The 22660-nt window shown below is 48.2% G+C and overlaps 1 protein-coding gene across 2 annotated transcripts in view; it reads left to right on the top strand.

The window, feature by feature from the left end:
• The window catches only part of RASGRF1 (Ras protein specific guanine nucleotide releasing factor 1), a 97677-nt gene that overhangs the window by 19770 nt on the left and 55247 nt on the right, over nucleotides 1–22660 (top strand). The window contains exons 2-5 of one of the 2 annotated variants that reach the window (XM_048865870.2): nucleotides 8706–8812; nucleotides 10226–10373; nucleotides 16042–16134; nucleotides 17536–17789. In XM_048865870.2, coding sequence (XP_048721827.1) covers nucleotides 8706–8812; nucleotides 10226–10373; nucleotides 16042–16134; nucleotides 17536–17789 — 602 coding nt within the window. The remainder of the gene's footprint in view (nucleotides 1–8705; nucleotides 8813–10225; nucleotides 10374–16041; nucleotides 16135–17535; nucleotides 17790–22660) is intronic. The other variant, XM_048865871.2, reaches the window with a different exon arrangement.

Below are 22660 nucleotides of genomic sequence, written 5' to 3'. Positions count from 1 at the left end.
ATGGGTGTTTGCAAAGCTCTCTGAGGGCCTTGGAGGTGAAGTACTAGCATGTGCCAAGATGCAAATATTATTACAGGTCTGTCGTTAGGGTTGGCTTTGCATTAGGAGACTCTGATGTCTGTTGTTTATAATTTTTGCCAAACTTAAACCATTCAGGGTAAAATTTTCCCTGCTGGGTGTCTGCCACAGGCTGAATTATTTGGGGAAATTTCAGCTAAAGTGGTTCCGCCATTTCTGAGGATAAGATCGGGGGAAAATACCTTGTTTTGCCCATGTGAAAACATTCTTACCACGGTTTCAGTGAGAAGCTCTATTATGTCCAGTATTAAGCACAGAGAATTGAAAGTTGGCGAGGGGTGGGTATGCTGGTGGCAGGGAGTTGCCTTTGCTGCTTGCATGAAAATTTGCCCAAGTTATAATCCTTTGAAAAATCTCAGTTCAGACATGCTCAGGAGAGACGGGTTACAGTTTGGCTACTAAATTCTCCAAAGAATCTGTGTGCACTGAGCATGCTCCATCCCCTCGCAGCTCCTACATGCCGAGCAGACTGCCTGCACCGTTCTCACCGATCAGCCGAGCATGCGGCATCCTGGGACTGCAGGGGTGGAGCAGGATTTCCCTGCAATTGCTCCTCCCGCTGCTGGGGGCTGCTGTGCTGCTGGTCACCAAAATAACCTGCAGGCGGACAGTCTCTCCTCTGCTCTCAGTGCTTCTGCTGCTGGGGCCACGAAACGTGGTGCGGAAGGAGGAATAGAGGGCAAGAGCTATGGTATGGGAGGGTGGGTCAGAGGAGAGAGGGATAGGAGGGAACCCAGGAGTCCTGAGCCTCACCATTCCTCTGATAGCACATCGATGTGGACTTATTGTTGCAACATAAACTTCCCAAAAGTATGAAAAATCATAATCTAGTCACCTGACACAAAACAGACAATTAATTAACAAGCAAGAAACCCCAAGAGACCAACAAACCAAACCAGCAATGGATTAAACATTGTTTGGAGCAGGCCCAGGCCCTATGCTTTGTACAGCAATACGTTAGCTGCTGCTCAAAGCCTCAGTGACTTCTGTTTTTGCCTGTTGGCGTTTCTCGCGGAAGGTTAGTTAGAAATTACAAATGATGAATAAATTCGTAATTAATAGTTAAGGCCAGGCAGCGAATATAATAACGGCAATCTAGCCCTATGGGCTACGGAACCCACTGGCAAGGTGTGTGATGCTTGGTTCACATAGAAGCTAAGATTACTACGGCTACCCATTACTCCGTTAGCTCAGATGGGAGAGTTCTGAGCTGTGGATTGAAATGTCCACATCCTGCTGATGACTCGTGTGGTTCCTCGTGACAGCATTTCTGTCTTTTTGGTAGTGGGTTTTAAGGTAGAAAATTACATTTAAAAAACCTGTGGTAAAAGAATGTTAAGGGTGCAAAGTGAAGCCCTCAGAAGCTAGGAAAGGCCAGAGTTAAGGTTGCCTGTGCAACGATTGGCGGGCGGGAGAAAATGCCTGACAGCGAGAGGCTTGAAGAGCTCGATCTGTTTAGCTCGTCACAATGCAGCCTAGATGACAGCGTCAAAGCGCCGTCACAGAGGAGATACTGGGCGCTAAAGGGTCTAGGAGAGGAAGGCAGAAAAAGAGGCAAAGTCTGGAAGATAAAGCCAGACGAATTCAGATTAAATCCAAGGCACAACGTTTGAACAGTGAGGAGGATGAACAAACTCCCAAGGGAAGTGGGGATTCTCCAGCCCTTGGTGTCTTCACATCAAGACGGGCAGCTGGGGGATGCTGTTAACCAAACACAAGTTATTGGGCTCGCTGCAGGGGTAACTGAGGGAAATTCTGTGGCCTGTGATATCTACAATGCCATGATCCTGCCAATGCAGGCAGACACTTGTGCCTGTACGGTGCCCTATGGGGCACAAAGGCCCACTTGTGTGGATCTGACTGTAGCATCGAGGCTCAGACAGTGCTTGCCGGGTTCCATCCCTAGCGCCAAGCGAGGTCAGAGGCTGTGACGTGTGGGAGCCTCAGCCCACAGTGTTAGCGTGCTCCTTTCAGAAATAATGCCAGGGTGTTGAGTTTGATGTGTGAGTGTGATACCAGAGAGGGATCCTAATTCAGTAAGAGAGAAAAGGTGGTGGGAGTTTTATTATTCAAACATAAAATAATTTCCTTCTTTCACATGCACCGTGCTTCCTGAGTTCTGTCTGGGAATAAATCCGTCAGAGTGGTACAATGAACCCCCAGGTATACGTTCCAGCAACTCCCTGAATTAGATTTTAATTGTATATGAACTGACTTTCACTGCTTCTAGCATGAGCAAAATCCTCTGGTCTAGTCACATGAGTGACTTCAGCCGACTGCCTGCCTGACGTGGGAAGATTTAGCCCCCATGTCTTCAAACCTGAAATTGGAATGCAAGGTACAATTACAGAGAGGATTTAAACTGCAATTCACTGGAGAAGTGAAACAAAAACCCCAAAGGTCCAACTATCAGAACCGGCCAAAAGACAGACACTGTAGGTGGAGTTCCCCACAGGAAAGTGCATTGCACACAAAGACATTTTTGATCCTGGCCCTGGCATGTGTCCCACTGTCCCTGAGCTGGCAAGGACTTGGGGCTAAAATCAGTGATAGGAAAGGTGGTGGAAGATAGATCCTCTTATGCTCATTTCAACCCCCTTGGTCCTGCTCCTCCCTGTTGTAGCCATGTGAAGGGGAAGCTTAGTGCCTGTCACTTGCACTCACACCGTCTTCTGGCTCCTGACATCTGACATGGATCCCAGCTACTTTATCTTTCATCTTCTTAAATCCTCACGCTTCAGGGCATAAACCAAGCTCCAAGAAATGAAACTGATTAAGGCAGATACTTCCCGGCAGGTAGGTCACCCATAATTGCCTCCTGCTGAATTTATTGCTCCTTCCTCTTAAGCAGTCGGTGCTGGCCAGTGTCAGAGACGGGAGAATGGGCTAGCTGGAGCCCTGCTGGGACCTGCTCTGGCAATTCCTACGTTCTTTCTGTTCCTCAGGGTGTAACTGGGACCCCTTGGGCTCCGTACCCATTGGTAGAGAGGAGGCAGGCAACCCTAAGGGGTTCCAACTTCCACCTCCTTGCATGTCCTGTCTAAATGTGGCCCTGTGTACGATACAGGAGAGGCAGCTTCTGGTGCTTCTCCAGCCCGTGAGGAGTGACGGGAGGAAAGCTCAAAGCTGTTCTAGTCCCTGGGACGAAGGCTGGTCGCTGCGATGTGGGGCTTTGCTGGGCAGGGGTGTACAGTGCGGGGCTCCCAGGGCTCAGCGGGAATACAGGGGATCACTGGGGAACACAGAGTTGGACTGTGACCTGAACTGACCAATGCAGGGATGTTTCCTGGTTCAGCACAAGGGGCTAGAGCGGGGAACGTTAAGATAGCAGCATTCAGCTTTGACACTGCATGTTTGAGCCTTAAATGGGACTCTCCAGATTTTTGGATTCCTTAATTTTTACCTGTAGGTTTTATGGTGTGTGTTTATCTTGAGGACACAGTAGGTGATGCCTCCCTTCCTCAAGTCAAGGCTGAACAAATGCCCCAGCTCCTAATCGCTGGGCCATTCACAGAATCATAGAATATTGGGGTTGGAAGGGACCTAGTCCAACCCCCTGCTCAAAGCTGGACCAATCCCCATCTCAAAAGAAAGCATTTAGGTACGTGTATGGCCCTCATCACCCCTGGATCTGAGCAGCTCCCAAACTGATATAAAGAACAACCAAAAGCTCTCTCTCTTCTCCACCTGTACAAGCAGCTTGAAAGACAGCAGAATGCATTCCTTCCACCTCTCCCTCCAGCTGCCCCATGCAAGCCAACGGTCAGAAGAGGCAGGGAAGCGAAGTCAAAGAAATGCTTGCATGTCATTCTGAGCACAGTGTGGTCTCTTGTGGCACTGAGTTCCACCGTCCAGGCCCAACTCTTGTGAAAGGTTTCTCTCCCATGCTCTCAAACCTTCTCTCACTGCCTGACAGGTTCGTTGTGCCAGTGGAGTGTAGCTAGCATGGGAAGTCCTGGTTGCAGAGGGAGAGGCGATCTCTCCAGTAGCTCAAGCCATTCCCATGGTGGGCATTGACTAGCAGGACAGAGGTCTTGCACTAGCCTCGTTGCTCAGTGGGGAGCGATTGCAGAGAGCAGAGCACCTGGCTGTTGTGTTCGCGGAGACCCATGTTGCTGAGCAGAGAGGCTGCTGAGGTTGGTACCAGTTGGAGACGTTTAAGATGCTTTGGCTTCATGCGCAGATCTATGAGGTACAACACTGGAGCCCAGAGATCACAAAGGCATGAATCCTGGGGGCAGATCTGTGCCTGATGGGGTGAAGTGCAGACTTCTGGTCAGCTCTGGGTCACGAAGGGCATTTTCTGCAGCTGTGGCTATTTGAACATCTGGAAGCCCCGGGGCACCCAGAAGGGCACTGAGGCTGTGAACTGACTTTAGCATCATTAAAAATCCTATGGCATGATCAGCAGGAATGCTGAGTCTGTGAACTCCAGTGCCCCAGGCAAATGCTTACACAGGCAGTTATGTTCCTAGCCCATCGTACACCCCTCTCAAGTGCCCCGCATGGTGCAGGACATCCTGCATCTGCCCTGACTTGTAAAGTAGTCCTGTGGTCCCAAATTGCCATTGGGAAATCCTGCTCCAGCAACTGGACACACCCATGCCCGACAGCAGTGGTAGATCCCACCTCCGCCCTCTCTGCATGCACCGCACGTCACCCCACATCCTTCCAGGACAGCGGGCAGCTGAGAAAGCTCTCCGTGGGGCTGCTGGGGACCAGGCTGGGCAGCAGGGGTGGGACAGGCCCCATGGGGAGGGGAGGGAGTTCTGACATGGGGAGAGGGTGGACTGGGGATCTCTGACACAAGGACGAATGGGGGGTAGGGAGGGACACAACACAATAACAGCGAGCATTAGCGCAAATGGACTTTTTATTTTGCTGTAAATAGTGGCTCTCTGCATAAAGTGTGCTGTGTGCACAGCATCCTGGTTTGGCTTCAGTATCAGAAGTTCCAGGTCATTTGTTGGTTTAATAAAACAGTGTGTTCAGTACAGAAAAAATGATGTTCCTCAGGGTCCCCCATTTCCGAGGCCAGGGGGTCAGAGCTGGACTGTAGGACTTACGTTCCCAGGCTGGTTTCAGCTGGGGAAGTTAATGTTCTCTTCTGTCTTTAACAGCTAGGTCCTGTTCTGTGTGCTGTGAAACAGCCACCATGCCCTTCCCCAGAGATAACCGCATTTCACTGGGGAGGAAGTGATCCCCATGTACAGCCTATAAAACAGGGCCAGTTCCATTGAGAGATGAGAAAAGAAAACCTCCATTTACATCTGGATGCTGTGAAAAGGCTCATTTCCATAGCTTTCAAAGCCTTCCTTTCGGTACTTACATTTACAGTGTAATTATGTTGGAAGCTTAATTAAATTCCCAGAACGGTAAAATGTATCAGCTTTAAATCAAAGGCGCTGGAGTGGTGCTAGGCCCAGTTAGCTCACACTCTCCCAGGCTTGTCACAAGTAACGTAGCAAACGCCACAGCAGGCCCCTGCGGGGCAGAAGCACCCACAGATATAGAGGTCTGGCCTTGTGTCATTGGATCTGTAATTATTGGTGGGCAACTGCCCTAGCTGAAGCCTGTGTGCAAAGATCTAAGTCACGACCAAATCCTCTAGAAGAACAAGCCGGATGGCCTTGAGCCTCCAGCTGGAAAGAGTGCGACCGGCCCTAAGAAGGGGTATGGGTTTGCTCCTGAGTAAGGCAGCTGTCATCTTCTGCTGGAAAATCAGTTGTGACAGGCTTGCAGCTCTGCGTCCACGCCCCACGGAGCTTTGAGTTTAGACTCCATGGCAAAGCAGTGAGATGTTTTGCATGCATCAAGTGAGAACAATATCCCCTTCCTAACAGGGCAGCATGCCTGCGGGACGTGAGCAAAGCCGGCAGCCCTGCTGACAACATGGCCTGGCGGAGGAAGGGAGTTCCTGAGGGAAAGAGGGGGACTTTTTTTTTTCTTGCAAGCAAGATGCAAGAATACGTTGGAAGGATAAATCTTGTCCATGGGATCAGCAGTGGAAAGGGACTCAGGGAGACATCTCAGGCGGAAAATTCTTCATGAGATGGTGGGAATAACCCGGCATTAGGTGGTGAAATCAGCGCAAAACTGCTGGCATTTTCAGAAAAGTTCTGGAGAGGTCACTGAATACATGCGAACTCTGAGGGGGGCGGGAAATCTCCTTTCCATGACTGGTACAAAACACTGAAATGTTCTAAAGGCTGTGAATGCCAGAACCCCGGAGTTCTGTGTGTTAGGTTCAGGCGGCAGCCACCTCTTCCCCACGCCATTGCGCATCCTTCCCTGTGCTGTGCACTGTAGCTAACACACTAGAGCGGGTTTATGGTACACATTCCTATTTCACTAGCTGGGGAGAGCTTCAGGACTAAGCTCTCTTGCAGATCTAGTTAGAAAACTGCAGCAGTTAGAGAAGGGTGACAGATTCCCACCTCTGAAAGGACCATGTGTTGGAACATGTGAAGAGCCTGCCCCACCTGGAGTGATGTACAGGAAGTTCGCTTGGGGTCAGGAAGAAATAGAACAGACCCTGTTGGTATCCAGTGATGCGCCAGTTACTGAGACAGGGTAGCCAGCCAAGCCGGCCTTGTTCTAGAGGACAGGCATCACTTCAGTCTTCCCACAGGTCTGTATAAACCAGCCATAGCAGACGGTTTGTGCAATACGCTCATGTGCTCTCTGCATCTGCCTGGAGCTGCAGGTCAAAGCCGCCTACAAACTCCGGGTAGCCCAGCACTCTGCTCCTGGCCTGGGAGCAACAAAGGCCTGTGCACAAGGCCCCGCCATTGCACTGGACTCCTTCATTTCTGAGCTGAATGAAGAGACCTCGTCCTAACCTACAAGGGCCAGGACTGGAGACGTCAGAGGCTGCCTCTCTATCCACGACGACCCACCAAGACGAGTGCTCTCTGCAGCCCGCTGCAGCTAGCCAAGCCCAGAATAAGGTTCTCAGACCTGGGGGCCCAGCGTTTCCAGCAGTGAGACCTGGCTTTGGGAATGCTGTAGAGAGGAGATCGGACTGAGGCCACACCTGTCCCAAGTCCAGGTTTAACTGAAAACCTCTCCTCTCCTCAGTAGTGACACCTGCCTCTGGCCACCCCAGGAGGTGCCTGTAATGGAAGTTAGGACAAAAAGAGAGAGTGGAGGAAGAGAAGGATCAGAACAGGCTGTGGGGTACGTGGGAATGGGGGCAGACGGAGTAGAGCACCTTTGGGGAACACTCAGGGCTGCCTTGTCCAGCACTTGGAATATCACTGTGATGAGCAACTTATGGCAGGTAGGTAGATAGGCATGCCTGACCCTGAGTGACCTTCAGTGTACAGTTAGCACATTTCCCACAATAAACCCTTCTAACCAGGGAGAGAATTGCTGTGAAATGTGTGTGTCTTGTCTACTAGCTGACAAAAAATCCAAATTCAAAAATAAACGGCCATGGTCCCTAACCGAGCTACTGTCTTCCTGTAATTACTGTACCTGCTTATGTGGCTCAATGGAGTTTGTGCTAGCAGGCATCCTGTTACCTGGAGGTCTCAGAAATATTTAGACAAATCATAGAATCATAGAAGATTAGGGTTGAAAGAGACCTCAGGAGGTCATCTAGTCCAACCCGCTGCTCAAAGCAGGACCAACACAGACTAAATCATCCCAGCCAGGGCTTTGTCAAGCCAGGCCTTAAAAACCTCTGAGGATGGAGATTCTACCACCTCCCTAGGTAAGACAAGTGAGTAAGCTGCAAGCTGTTAGTTTTTTGCAGAGATCTCTGTTAATTCAGGTTTCTTGCTAAACTTTACTACAGACCAGAAGCTAATGGCAGAATGAGCATGTTCTAGCAGGGTTTGTATGAGTTCGGTGTAGTGTCTGACATTAGAGTACATTACCTGTTTCCTAGGAGACAACAGGAAAGTTCATGAACAGCGAAATCCTGGTTCCTGTGCTGGCTGCCACCATGATCACAATTAACACAAATACTGTAAATGTCAAGGGAAGCTAAATATAGTTAGTGCGCTGAGTCTTATTGTGCTGTTGGCCATTTGAGCCTTGCTCTCTGCTGCAGGCACATGGAGTGGGGCCTGCACTGAATGTCAAACCAAAGTCAAGGCATCAGGGATTGAGTTTAGGACACGCTGTGCCATGGTACGTCCATGGTCATGCCTCTCACTTCCATTCGCACGTAGGCAATGGCTAAAGGCCAGGCTGAGATTCCCCAAGCCTGCCACAGGGGATTGCCGTTTGTACCCCCCTGTGCCAGCTCGGCCCCAGGGGCCAGGGTGAGGTTTACTCCGAGAAGCACTCACCTGGCTTCTCTCCTGGGTAGCTGCAAGCGGCTCGCCCTGAATGTATATGGCAGATTCTATTTGCCAGTAACAGAATTCAGTCGGACCCTCTTCCCTGCCTCTTTCTCATTTCCACCTTCATTCCCACGTACAACGTGCTGACCTGGCCTTCCCACCGGGCGCCACTCTCTTGTCTGACGCTTTGGGTCCAATACATCTGTTTCGCAGGCTCTTAGGCAATATTTCAATGAGCTTCGTAACGAAATGAAACGTGGATGATCATAAAGTAAAAGCTCTGTTCCTAGTGACCCTGGTATGTTGGTAATCGTAGTATCTTTCTTTTTGCAGCATTATTTTACGGTTAGTTTCAACCATGACAATCAGAAAACCCTGGAGCTGAGGACGGAGGATGCCAAAGACTGCGACGAATGGGTAGCAGCGATAACTCACGCAAGGTATCACCTTCTGAAATCGCAAACGCCAAGTGACCTGGAGCATTTGGCTGCCAGGTGCAGAGCAGCAGTTTCAGAGTCCAAACAGGAGTGCTGTTCAGTTAATGGAAAACGATGGTTTGGTGAAGGGGCCTAAATTGTCACAACTCCCTGCTGCTTAAACAAGCTGCAGTTGGTCAACCTGGGGCTTGCTCTTGCAAGAGGCCGCTGGTGTCACTGGGAGTTGCGGGAGTGCGGCAGCTTCATGGGAGCAGAAATGTGTGTGTGTGCAGGAGGCCCAGCTTCAAACCCTACTGCCCCGGGGGAGCAAGAATTATAAGGGCCTGATCCTGCAAGCTGCTCTGTGTGGATGGATTCCAGGTAGGTGCACCCACAGGCAGAAGCTGGCAGAATCTGGCCCAGGTTAATAGTTGCCTCTCTCTGACCCGACTGACTGGCCAATGGATTAGACCCAACTTTGGTTTCAGAAAAAGTTACTTAATTTTTGTTCTGATCTAAAGAAAATCTGCAAAGAGCAAAGATGAAAGAATAGCATTGGACAGAAAGAGATACTCAAAGCCCATGTTTTCCTGGTTTGAAAAGGGGAATGCAGCTCATTTACAATTTTTGGGTGGGAGAGTCCGTGTGGCCAGCAGCCTGCATCGCTAAGGAGAAATACCCAGGCTGGGGATGGGGGGAGAAGATGTATAGTATTTGTGGGATGTTGGATAAACCTGTCTGGTGCAGTCTCTTAACAAAGGTGGATGTTTGTAAGAAAAGCAAGAGACAGCGACTTCCCTTCTGCTAAATTCATGGAACTTGACTGGCAGCTGTGATGGGAGAGGGGAATCTGGCCCTGAACGTTTTAATCTCTTTGCCACGTCTCTAGAAGTCACACGCTCTCTGGGTTTGATTCAGGTTCAGATGCTGACGCCTCTCACTTGTCATCAGTTCTGACTGAGTGTGTGCAGCCAGGCATTTCCGCACCCCATGTCGGAGAAGGGCATTTGCCCGGCGGAAGAGGCTTCTTGCCTGGTGATAAGGAGCTAGGAAACACTGGAGTAGTGGCCCTGATCCTGCGTAGCTTTACTCATACGAGTAACCTCATCAGAATCACGTGAGCAAAGTTATGCACGTTCTTAAGTGTCTGCAGGATCAGAACCAGCAGAGCCAGATCCCGCATGACTTAGTCTGGCAAAGCTTTCGACCAGCTTCAACAAGCCCTTGGCCTGAGCAAGGCTTGCAGGGTCAGATCTGTAGAATATTCCACGCTGGCGGAGCGTCCAGTGGTTCCTGAGCCCCTCGCCTGTAGTGGGCTGGTGTCCGTAACCACGGGTACCATAGCACAGACTGAGCAAGCAGCAGAGAATAGAGAGCAAGGAGGTAAAGGAGGATGGAAGGGGAGGAAACATTTTAACTGATGTGTCTATATAACAGTTATAGGAATCTTGCTACAGAGCATGAAGCTTTAATGCAGAAGTACCTCCATTTACTTCAGATTGTGGAAACCGAGAAAACTGTTGCCAAGCAACTAAGACAACAGATTGAAGATGGGGAAATCGAGATTGAACGTCTGAAATCGGAGGTAAAGAGCCCAACTCTCCAATGATACCGATCATTCTGAATTCAAAGCAAGAGGCACTGTTGGTTCATTTCCAGTAGGTTACTGGAAACATGCAGGTCACTTGGTTATATGGGTGTATTTATCACCTCATTTATTCTGGCATAAAGGTGAGAGAAAAGGACCATAGTCATTGATGGAGTCATTGGATGCAGTTACACCAGGAAGAGGATTTGGCCCTATGTGTTTATATTGTCCTACAAATTCTCCTACTCAGGGTCCCTGCAGTGGGTTGTCAAGGTGTTTTCTAGTGTCATTGCAGTGTTGGTCTAGCTGTATTGGTCCAAGTACATTAGAAAGATGCACACCAGGTGTTTCTAGGGTCATGAAATTTTCAGCAGAATCTGCGATCCCATCTGAACCAATGACCTCTCTGACTCTCCCCTGCCCTGCCCCTTGTGTGGTTATTTACAGCAGTGCAAAGGAGCTGTAAAACATTCTCTTTTGGAATTGGAGACATGCCACGCCCATTTTGCAGTTACTTTACACCGTTGCCAGTGACCACAAGAGCTACAAGGCAGTGAAAATTCTGCACTGTTTCTAGCAATTAGGGGCAGCCGTTCAGCCTGTTGGATGCATGCTTCTGCCTAATGCCTGGAATAGAAGGCCTGTTTGGGCTGCATGTAACACATAGGTGAGTGATTTTAAAAAGTGACTATATTTTACAGGACAAGGTTAACGCTGGTGGTTTGAGGTGGTGGGTGGAGAAAAGTAGAGAATTCCTGTGTTATTTTTGCCCGTTGTTCTATGTAACCCAATAATTAGATGTCCATTTACAGTAAAAACTTTCATAAAGAAGTCAACAATTAGGTGGCTAGAAAGAAGGAAAAGGAAAAAACATGAAAATGGATGTGATCTGCTGTTTCTAGGGCCAGGTCAAGCTTTGTAAGTGACTCTCCCTTTGCTATATACAAACTGCCATGACGTTGGTACCTAAATACATTCAGGGCAATTCATGTTAATGAATGCTTTACATTACATTGACAATTCACTAAGACTAAGCAAGTGGCTTTGAAAAGAGAGCAGCTCTGAAAACGTTTCTAAGCGCTGCACTGCCTTTACCACATTGCAGCTGTGGCATATGCATCAACTTAATGCCCTGTAATTGTAAATGTGCAGGATACAGCAGGAATAGAGACAATGGAAATTAAAACATGCAAAGCAACAAAACACAAAAATTATTCAGCAGAGCAATACTGAATACAAAAGGGGGAAATCATTAACGTAATTTAGACTGAAGGCAAAAGTCTGGGGATCTGTTATACTTTATATATTTGCCTCTATTGTTAAGAGTGTAAACATATGGGGATGTATGTTCCCCAACTTGGCATCCCATTAATGATATCATGAGCTGTACAGATGACGAAGGGGAGAATTACACCTCATAAGCTCAGTTCCATATCTCTTGTTTTACCATTTTTAATAGATTTTTAAGCTGATGGTGTTGTAATAATCAAGGTGAACCAGTAGGTGGCACTCTTCCTTGAGCCCCTACTGACTACCGGCCCACTCTTACCGTACAGTGCTGGATCACTTCGGGATGAGTCATAACTGGAGGAGAGCGGGAAACCGTTTTCTTCTCCTGCAAGAATTTTCGAGATTTAGAAGAGGGTTCCCATCCCAAACCGGCGTGAAAATCCGGCAGCTCGAAAATAGTCATGAACCAATGCGCTGAACGTTTATTGGATCAGGTCAATCAAAAGGGAATGTTTTAATAATTTCAAAATGTTTGGTTTACATTTTGCCCTTTCTGTATTTTTTACCTTTTTTTAGTAAAAATTACCTAAAATTTCGAAACAAAAAGTTGTGCTGAACCGAAAACAAAACTGTTCAGTTAGAAAATGTCCAAGTGGGACGCTTTGACATCTCTGAAACTTTGTTAAAACAAAGTTCCGATTGGGAGACTGGTTGAAACGGAACCTTTTTTGGACAATCCCTGACCCACTCTGGTCCTAGCACTCGAGACGCTAGCTGGGAGGGTTGTTAACTATCCCATGGCAGTATTCTAGGCAAAAGAGTCAGCCTGACAAAAGAGTCAGGATCCTGGTTACTTGGGATACTGATTCTTCCTTTTTACATTTTAATGGTGCTTGACTACAAAAGTCTCTGGGTGCCCGTGCACCAGCACCCCCCCAAAATAATCAAAGGGACTCCCTCTCCCCCAGAAACTATGCCCACCCACCTCCCAGCCAGCAGCCCAAGGACAGAGAGAAGCTCTGGGCCACATCCTACAAATTAACAAACTCTGTCGGAGCAGCAGGGGGAGAGAACTCCATAGCTGAGGGGCTTTGCCACCAAGAACGCTTGGTCACCAGCTGCCTTGCCCTGAAATCTGGTGCCTGGTAGCTCAGTTTTCCCCCCCGAGTTTTCCCCTAGCAAGGGGCTCTCTGTGCAGTGCCTAAAGCAGAGCCAGCATCTCAGCTAGGACCCTGGGCTTTAGAGATCAGTGCAACACTTTGAATTACACCCAGAACTGAACAGGCCTGCAGAGCAGCTGGCAAAATAATTACAGCTAACAAAACTGGGGTGTCCTGGGCTGTCTGTGGCTGGTTCCACTATGCAGGGCTGGCAGTTAGAAAAACACACTCCACTCTCTGGACCCTGGGCGCAAGCTGGTGCTTGCCAAAGGCAGAGAAGTGAGCTCTTCTGAAACACCCGGATGAGTCCGGCATAAACGTCACCTCTGCAAGGGTTATCTTGCAATATGCAAAGAGGGAGTAAGTGCCATCCACAGTACCCTCCATTTGGGGGTAGGATTTTTACGAGAATGTCACTGAGTCCCAGTCCTGCAGTTGGATCCACCGGGGGGCAAGTGCGCACACTGCAGGACAGAAAGGCCGAGCTGACCCTGAGGAGCTCTGGAAAAACAACCCCACGGTCCGGTGTACTGAGATTTTGTAATGCAGGCTTTATTATTTACAATCACCAATTCCTAAGTGTTAGCACTTGGAATTAAAAACAGCTGGCTGGTGTTGAACCCCTGAGGCCTGGTAGAGATGGTAAATGAAACCCTATGGACCCATGGCAGTTGTTAAATAAAAATACAGCTGTTACCGCTCTCCGAAGCGATGGATGAAGTGAGCTCTCCTAATATCCATTTTCTGCTGTTAATCTCAGCTGGGTCAAGTTTTCCATCCCGCCTGTCCCTGGCGATAAAGGCCTCAGTGATAATTATTGACATTTTAATAAGGCAAATATGGGAGTTGTGTGCAAACCCTAAAATTGGCCAAGGGATTATGGATTAAAAATGCCAAGCAATCAATAATCTAGGAACTGGCCAAGTGCTAGCAGTTAATTAGCACTTCCCTGAGCCCAAATGCATTTGATTTTACCTTGTGGTTTTTTCCCCTCTTCCGTGTTCTTTGAAGTAGAGATCAAATAATCAGCTTCTGCTTTAATGTGCAAATTCTGCTTACTTGATTTAAAAAAGAAAGAAAAGAAAACCCAGCCCTTTCCCACACTGTGTATTAGTCAGATGATTTAAGCCTCGCTCCCAGCTCGGAGAAGTAATTTCACCCATTAGATTGTAGGAAATCTGAAATAATTCAGTTTTGTCATTAATGTGCTGTCTTTGATAAATTCTAATTATTAATTAATTATGCCGTTTTGCGGCTGGCCCTGTGGTGCAGTTGGCAGAGCTAGGAGACCTGCTTCCAAGTGAGGCATCTGCTATTCTGGAGCCAAACCTTAGAACTCCTGTTGCTCGGCCTAGCAAGGGGCTGGGAGCATTGTGGAAGAGATACTCAGGCCAGATCCTGCATAGTTCTGATTGCTTCCGAGTAGTGCTGAACCCCAGCAGCTCAGAGAACGCAAGGGCGCTTGGGACCTCTTGGGAGCGCTCAGCACTTTGCAGGTTTGGGCCCTTAGGCCCCAATTCAGAAAAACATCCTTGTTCAGCAACGCGCTTGAGGAGGCGCATAAGTCGAGTGGATTGAAACATATACTTAAAGTTAAGCACATGCTGCTTTCCTGAATGAAATGCTTCGCGCTAGAGCAGAGCAGTGGCAGTCTGGGTCGCTCTGTATGAACGGCTGCAGCTGGCTGTGCAGTGAAAATTCAGCTGCAAAACGACCTGTTGCCTGTCAGTCATAAAACAAGGACTGGAAAGGGAGTTTTGAAAAGTAAAAGAGGGCCCTGGAAGGACGGGAAAGATCAACTTTGCTTCATCTTGTCTTTCCTTTGAATCAGCAATTCCTTGGCTTGGAAAGCCCCATACCCGTACGGAAAGGCCGGATAGAATTGGATAGAGAATGTTACCACCTTGCTGTAGCGTTTTTCATGCAGCCTATCGAAGTCTATTGCAGAAGTGCAATTTCTTTAGGTTGGTTTAAAATTCTGTAGAGAGGCACCCCATTCCGTATTAAATTCTATATGTTAAAAATCACTTCTATAGGAACCTATTTAATTTCTATAGGGGTTACTGATTTCATCCCTAGTAAATTCTATAGGGCTTTATAGGGATATGGAAGAAATGTTTCCTGTTAGGGATACAGCAGGTGTTCTGTCAAGATCCCAATTGTCCAAGATTCTAACCGCTTTGTCAGAATGGTCTTGGCGCAGTTCAAACCCTGGAGAAGGCCTGTTTTGGATATTCACACAGTTGCCCCCATGTGACAGAAGCTATTTCAATTTCAAACTCCACCCACCTTCTTCTGCCTCTCCTCTCTTGTCCTGAGATGATGTTCTCCGCCTCCTTGCACTGGTGACCCCCCAGTAACCCAGCGTATTGCCGTTTTGCACCATAGTCACCCCGTTCCCAATACTAGGACAGCACATTGAATAGAGCAAGTTGATTCCTTGTTGGAAACTCTTTTAATTTTAATTTTAGTTTTATTTGACAAAATTGAAAAAAGTCAATTTTTTTTCAGTTTTGTTCTTTGAATTATGTTGTTTTCTCTTCCCCCCCATTCCCTCTTTTCCTGCCCCGTTTTCAGTGACAAGATGGGGGAAGGAGAAAGGAAGGGAGGAAGATTTTTTTTAAAAACTGAAATTATTTTGACAATGAAAATTTAATAGCCTAAAATGTTCCATATAAATGTTCATGCAAAATGGTGAATAAATGAAAACTTGTTCATTTTTGAAAGGTGCAGGATGAAAGTGACTTGAGAATTTTCTGCAATTTCTTCCCACCCTATTTCTTGACAAGCTCTGTCTGGAGACTTTATCATAGAGCAGGTGCCCAGTTTTGCATTTGGTATCTGGCAACGTTTCTAGCCTAGAACTGTTACATGCTATTTCCCATTTTTTAAAATATCTTGGATAAAATGTGTTCAACCCATATTTCAAATACATTCTAATACATACAACTGGTTTATTTTGTTGATCTTTACGATACTCTTGTCATCTTTTCATCAGTGCATCCGTAGTGCTTTCTCATTAAAGGCAGAATCAACACAATCTATTACATTGTAATTTAAAATGGAATCAGGGCTAGATCTCAGCACTGCACGGGAGTCGAATGACTTTATCACGATTCACTTCTGACCCTTGGAGTTACGGCTGGTGCCTGCATGTAACTGGGGACAGGACTTAGCTCACACATGTCTTTTCACTTCCCGCGCTTGTGTACGGAGATGTCTCGCAGTGCCGGTGTTGGACCTGTTGGTCAGCGTGTTTTCCTGTGTGTTTGTAGATTGCCTCCTTGCTTAAAGATAACGAGCGCATCCAGTCCACTCAGAGCAGTGTGCCAAATGACGATGACAGCGATATCAAGAAAATCAAAAAGGTTTGTTTTGTCGTGTTAAAGACGTTCGCAGAAGTTGTGACTAAACCCTGGCACTGGGTACTTGCTAATGGCCTTTAAGGAGCTGTGACGTGAACACTTGACTTGAAATTTATTTCAGGGAGTGAAGCTTGGTCTTTGCTACCTGTTTCGGTGTTGCCTGGGCTGGGCTGTTCGACGAGCCGCCCCCACTCTATGAATTCATGAAGGAGAATGTGCACCACTGCTCTGCAAAGCTTTATGTTAATTGTCTCTGTCTTCTTCAGTACTGACCCCTTCTGCTGTTGGCGTGGGCACCTCACTGCCCTAATGGTGCCAGCACCTAGATGAATAGCCCCGTCTTAAATCTTGCCACATCCGTGCAGTGGGGACCTGTGAAAAGCAGGATTCCCTACAGGCAGAGATTTACAGACTGCGAGATGCTGCAAGGAAATTGTGTTAGAATGGATTATTCCTTGCAGAGAACAAATAGTCCTTTAAAGCTATCACTATTTGTTATACAGCCTGCTCTAATATTTCTAAAGCTACCAGCAGAAAAGGAGTTAAATCTGACCATTGCAGGAGAGCATCTTGGGCTAACTACATCTTGCACACAAAATCATCACCGTCTCTTCTTGGGGTCAGTTTCACCTGCACAGAAACCTGGTCCTACAGTTACTCCACCTCCATGGAGAACTCCCACTGACTGCAGTTAGAGTGACACATGTACAGGAGAAGGAGTCCTGGCTATGCCCCCACCAGTTCAGAGCTGTTGAGTTGTTGGGATGCCTTTGTTTGTTGTGTAGGAGATTTCAGCCTTAAAACATTGCACTTTCAGGTTTAAGTGGGTGTGCGGGGCTGGCTGCATATATCTGTCTGTGGCTAGATCTAGATACAGATTTGGGTATATTCCAAAACCTTTTTGTTTTTAACTTAGCAAATCTGTCTCTGTGTGTGCACAAACCTACTGGTTGATCAGTTAATTGGTAGATGGACAGATGGACAGATATGTGTTAGGTACTGGGTGGTTGGGTATTTTCATACCCTCACAGTCCTGCTGACAGTATAGGGCGCTGTACTTTTTACATGTGCAGTGGAAGGGGCAAATGTTAATGGGGTTTTCTTTTCATTTAATAGTGAGACTTACATTCATCTTTGTAAAAGGAGAAAGAGGCGATCTCATTTAAATGAGTTATTGTTCATTTCCCTGCAGCGAGGACATACCGAAGTACAGATAACAGAAACCGTTATGTACGGTTCAGCACAAAGCCCCATGAACATCATTAGCAAATGTATTGAGGTAGAACTGCCACACAATGGTCTGTTAATAGAAGAGCTTTTTGGTCTTTGCACCTAAACTGCTGCATAAATGCTAGCCCAGGCTATCGTGTAAAACCCCTAATGAGATTGTCAATCTGTTAACAGGTCCAGAGCTTTCTACGGGGCTGGCTATGCAGGAGAAAATGGAAGACGATCATTCAGGACTATATCCGATCTCCTCACGCTGACAGCATGAGGAAAAGGAACCAGGTTGTCTTCAGCATGCTGGAGGCAGAAGCAGAATACGTTCAACAGCTGCACATTCTGGTCAACAACTTCCTTCGCCCGCTGAGGATGGCAGCGAGCTCCAAGAAACCTCCCATCACCCACGATGATGTCAGCAGCATATTCCTGAACAGGTGAGCACCGTTCTTGGATGACCCATGCTCAGAGGAAGCTGGCGGTGTACTGACGGTAAGGGGACAGGATGCAAAGGAAGCGGGGGTATATGCCCAGTCCCCCCTCCACAACTGGCTGCTTGGTGATTGCAGGCACTTTTGCTGGGTTTAGAGCACTTGGTGTCGGTGACTGTCCAACCAGGGAGCACGTTCCTGCGTCAGGGAGGGCAGGGTTGTCAATGGATTCACTAGACCTGCCATGGGATTTTGGTCACTCTGATGAGCGCCTGCAGGCCTGGGCAGTGCCCGGCAATGTTCCCGACGGAGGGACTCCTTGACAGAGCTCTCTGCAGCTAAGCATTCAGAGTCACCCCGAAGGGTGCTCTATCTCTCGGGAGCAGGGGTTTCAGAGGCCTGGGGAGAATGAAGGAATGAGCGGGAGAATACAAGGAGACTCTTGGCCCCCCTCTTGCCTAGCCTGTCGCCTACATTAGGCCTTTTCTGCATGGGACCAGATTTAGGAGTTTCTCAGCTCACCTACCCATCCCCCAGTCCTCTTCTTACTTATCCAGAAACAACTTCCAGTGTTCCACACGGGGGAGCGTGAGGCCAGGTGATGAACAAATAGCCCAGGCCTTGAAGAGCAAATAAATAGAGGAATCAGCTTCCCTGATTTGCTATAAGGTGCTTCTCATACCTAAGGTTTCCCTTAGTTTTTGGATGGCTCCAGGGCTTACATCAATCCCACCCACGTTCCAAGCGTAAAAAAGTTTCCTTACGGCTCTGCTCCCTGCAGTAAGGATGGGTGCCTGGTATCTAACTAGAAAAATGTCAGTCAACTCCCTGCCACAGGAAGAAATCCAAATGTGCAAAGGGTCTGTTGTGCACAGAGGAGCCATACAGTGAAATCTCTCAGCAGCGACTGTGTGTTCATGCACTCATTGAAAACGGGAAGTGCTACGGATCCTTGTTTTTCAAAAGAGTTGAGTTCTGTGCCAGCTGCTCTGTCCTGAGACAATGGGATGTGCACCGGGACTGACAGCTGAAGGAGCTGAGTTAGATTGCTTTGGTTTCCCATTGGCTTAGGCAAGAGAGCTGAGGTTATCTCTGTATAATGAATGGGTCACTGAGGAAAAGGAACCAGGTCATCTTCAGCATGCTGGAGGCAGAAGCAGAATACGTTCAACAGCTGCACAGAAGAAAAAGGGAAGGAGAGAACATACTATCTGGGAGATGTTTTGTGTAGAGAGAGCAGGTGTAATCCCTCACCTGCGGTCTGCATAATGCTCTGTGCTTTGAGCGATGCTGTATGTCAGAGCCACCATGAACTGCACAGAGCCCAATCCATCCACAGGCCCTGGCTGAGGAGGAAGAATTAAGATGCGTAAATCCGGCCTGGGCCAAACAAAGGCATTGCCAAGTGTGTCTCTGTGACATGCCAGGTTTAACAGTAGCAATCCCTGCTGAATCCTGCATGAGGACATCGACTCTCGGACAGATCGTAATACAAAGTCCTACTCTAGAGCTGGTCTTGCTAGAGAGAACGGAAACCCGCCATGGCCAACATCTGCCCGATGGGTAACATCTGGTGTGCGACATCCCCTAGAGCACAGTTCAACTCCTCGGCGGTTGGGGTACAAAGCTCTTTCAATAGAGTCGTTCCTGGCCCACTCCTTTAAGGTTCCCAGTGGATTCGCTCAGTCCGATGTCGGCCTTAGCAGGCCCCTGGTGTGGGAGGGAAAGTTTAGCACTATGTTACTATTTACTACACAAGTTGATCATCTGTCTCCCCCTCCATCCCCTCCACCTCCTACTGTACCCCCAGAAACCTCCTACTCTCCCTGTCTGGGTTGTCAGTCCAACTGACCTAGGAAGAGAGGGGAGAGACGGAGAAACCCCAACCCAGCATCAGTGTTATTTTCCCAAGGGCCCGTCAGAATTCAGTGCTGGTTTAAGGTGCTGATACCCGAGTGGTTTTGTTCTGGCTATTTACTTTCACGGATCATGTGACAGAAAACGGTCCAGCAGGAAGCAAGGAGAGACTCTGCAAGGCCTGTGAGGGAGGTGGTCTAGTCTGGGAGAGCAGAACTTCGCACTGGCTGCTGTTGGGTTTGTCCATTGACGGGCTGAACTAACTAACCGAGGGAAAGAAAAATCCCCTAGTGAGTTAAACTGCAAGAGGCCAGCTGAACAGTGCAGGCCATGCCCAAGAGGGATTTGGCCTCCTAATTACTAGGAGAGGACTGCAGAAGGCACGAAATTTGGACCAAACCTTAGGACTAGAGGAGATTGCAACCTCCCCTGGGAAGAAGTAAGTTCTTCAGCGTTAAGGACACACACACTTGAGGGGATGCTGCTGCCGTTATCTCGCTGCAACTTCCACAAAGCTGTCCAGGAAACCAAACCCGCCTCATGTGGGATTTTCCAGTGCACGCCCATGGCAGGCAGTGCTGAGCTCACCCCTTCAGGCCAGCCCAGTGCAGTGCTGAATGTTCTGTCAGAGGGAGCTGAAACTCCCTGAAATCCTGCTTTCATCACTGCGCCTGTCATCCAGAAACCACTCGCTCTGTTGCTATGGCTACAGATGCATTTATCCTTCCCAGCACTGAAAGTGCCAACCCGGCATTCATTTATGGGCAGACTCTCTAGCCTGTTTCCCCCCCCCCTTAGGTTGGGGCCAGTTTTAACTGGGATTGGACTAATGAAAAGTAAAATACTTGTCCTAGAGTGTTGTAACACCCAAAGGACAGAGATGGTCCCTGGCGACAGAATTCCAATCCTCACGCTCCCAAAGCTCCAGGCCCATTTGCAGCTGGGGTTTGGCCCATTATAGAGAGATGGAGAAGCTGCAATTTGGCCCTGGATCTTGATCTGAGCTTTCCCAAACTCTGCAACTGTTCACATCCAGGATTTTGATTCAGGACCGTTTTTAATTCTAGGCCTTCCAAGATCTATGTAAATGCATTAAGTTAGACCACCCCTTAGCCCCCATGTTGCCTTGTTTAGCTTACCTAAAGATAAGCCCTTCCTTTGGATTAGTGTTGAGTGGATATTGAAATATTCAGAGACACATCTGAACTTATCAGAACAGCCCTCTCTGTTCTGGGAATCAGGAGATCTCATTAATTTCCTGGTATTTCCCAGTTTTAGGTAACTCAGAACTATACTAAGAAGAGAATTTTTCAGGCTATTTCTGATTCCAGCTTAAACCAGAAAATGCAGAGCCCTACGGAAATGGGCGAGAGAAAGGTAGTTGACTTTTACTGACCCTCAGAAACGGTTTGGCTGAGTTAGCAGTGAAGTATCGTTAGTGTGTTCAGAGGGGCCACACAGGAGAGGGAGCCCTGTATCCTGACTAGCTTCCGACTCTGGGGATTCCTTTCTTCATGCAGGACAATGGCAGAACTTATTCCCCCGTTTCCTTGCTCTCGCATTGCTAGCTAGCGCAATCCACCCCACAGCTCTCCGTGCTTCCCCTCTGGGAAATGCAGTGACAGCTCTTGCTCCTGCTGTAATGAGATGAAGTAGGTTGAAGAGGTGATGCTTTCAAGAAGATGGAGATTATCTGATACAGCCTCAGGGAAATCATCAGACATCAGACTGGAAGGGACCTTCTGGGTCATTGAGTCCAGTCCCTGCTATCCAGGGCCGGCTTTAGGGAAAATGGCACCCTGGCCAAACTTCTATATAAACTCCCCCCCCCCCATCACCCCTAGCCTTCACGGGCTCTCCCCCACCCACCCCAATCACCTCCAGGCCCTGCTGCCTCCCCCAGTGCTTAATTTGTATTGAAAGGGGTGCCAGAGCTCAGCCCCGGCACAAATTAAGCCCTGGCAGATCCTTGTTGGGCGAATGTCCATTTTTTCAAACCCAAAATACAGACACGAACCCATGAGTGAAATTTCACTCCTGTAAATGTGGCACACAAACCCAGAGCAGTGGCTACCATCTTCATTCAGACCGGGCGGAGGTGAGTGGTGTGTGAAACTGTCCACCAGGCACCGATGCCGGGGGAAGGGAGGGCCCTGAGAGGTATCCCCATCAGGCACCAAGAAGCCTGCAAACACAGCCGAGTGGCTTTGAGAGAGCGTGAAAAATGAGGAGAGCAGCACAGCCGCACCCAGCAAAGAAAAACTCTGCAAGAGGGTCACAGAACTAATGAGATCTGTGCCCGGGGCAGCAGGTCAGGGAAGGCAGCAGGAAGGGTCTGGCAAGCAGATGGCAAAGGTCATTTATGTACTGCTGAAAATTAAACAACTCCTTTGCCTCCCTGTCAGTAAAGGAAGATGAGGGACATGTAGCAGGGGAAAGCAGAAATTCCCCAGAGAAGGAAAAAGTCGTAGCAAAGGAGGAAACCCTAATCGGCACCTTGCCTGCAAACTGGGGAGGAAGAGACCTGACAACTGTCCCAAGCCGGGGGCATCCCGCGCTGAATGCAAAAGACAACAAAAACTAGGCAACCCTAACCTACCAAATCAGACACCTGTGCAGAGGGGGGGTGGGCGGGGAATAGCCGAAGGACTTGCTGATAATAAAGCCAGGTCCTTGGTACAGGAAAGTACAGACCTGCACATTTGAATTCTGCAGGTAGGATGATAGTGGTAAAACTAATTATGGCTGTAATGGTGAAGCACCTAGACTGATGAGTTAATCGAGGACTGTCAACTCTGAATGCTGGAGGGAAATCGTAACTAATTGATGCAAAATTATTTTGGGGTGCTTTGATAGAGAGTGGAATGGAAGCTGGGGAAATCTACGGGGCAGGTGCAAGGTCAGGGCCCACCTGGGCCGCTGTGCAGCCTTCTGCTCACCTGGTTATTAAATGAAGAAGAGAGACAAGGCAGGGACAGAGCAGAGGCTAGGAGCAGCAGACAGAGGCTCAAAGAGGTTAT

The sequence above is a fragment of the Caretta caretta genome, chromosome 10 (genome assembly GCF_965140235.1).
Source record: "Caretta caretta isolate rCarCar2 chromosome 10, rCarCar1.hap1, whole genome shotgun sequence".
NCBI lineage: Eukaryota > Metazoa > Chordata > Testudines > Cheloniidae > Caretta > Caretta caretta.
Note: the sequence above shows the minus strand (reverse complement) of the source record. Positions and strands in the feature narration are given on the sequence as shown.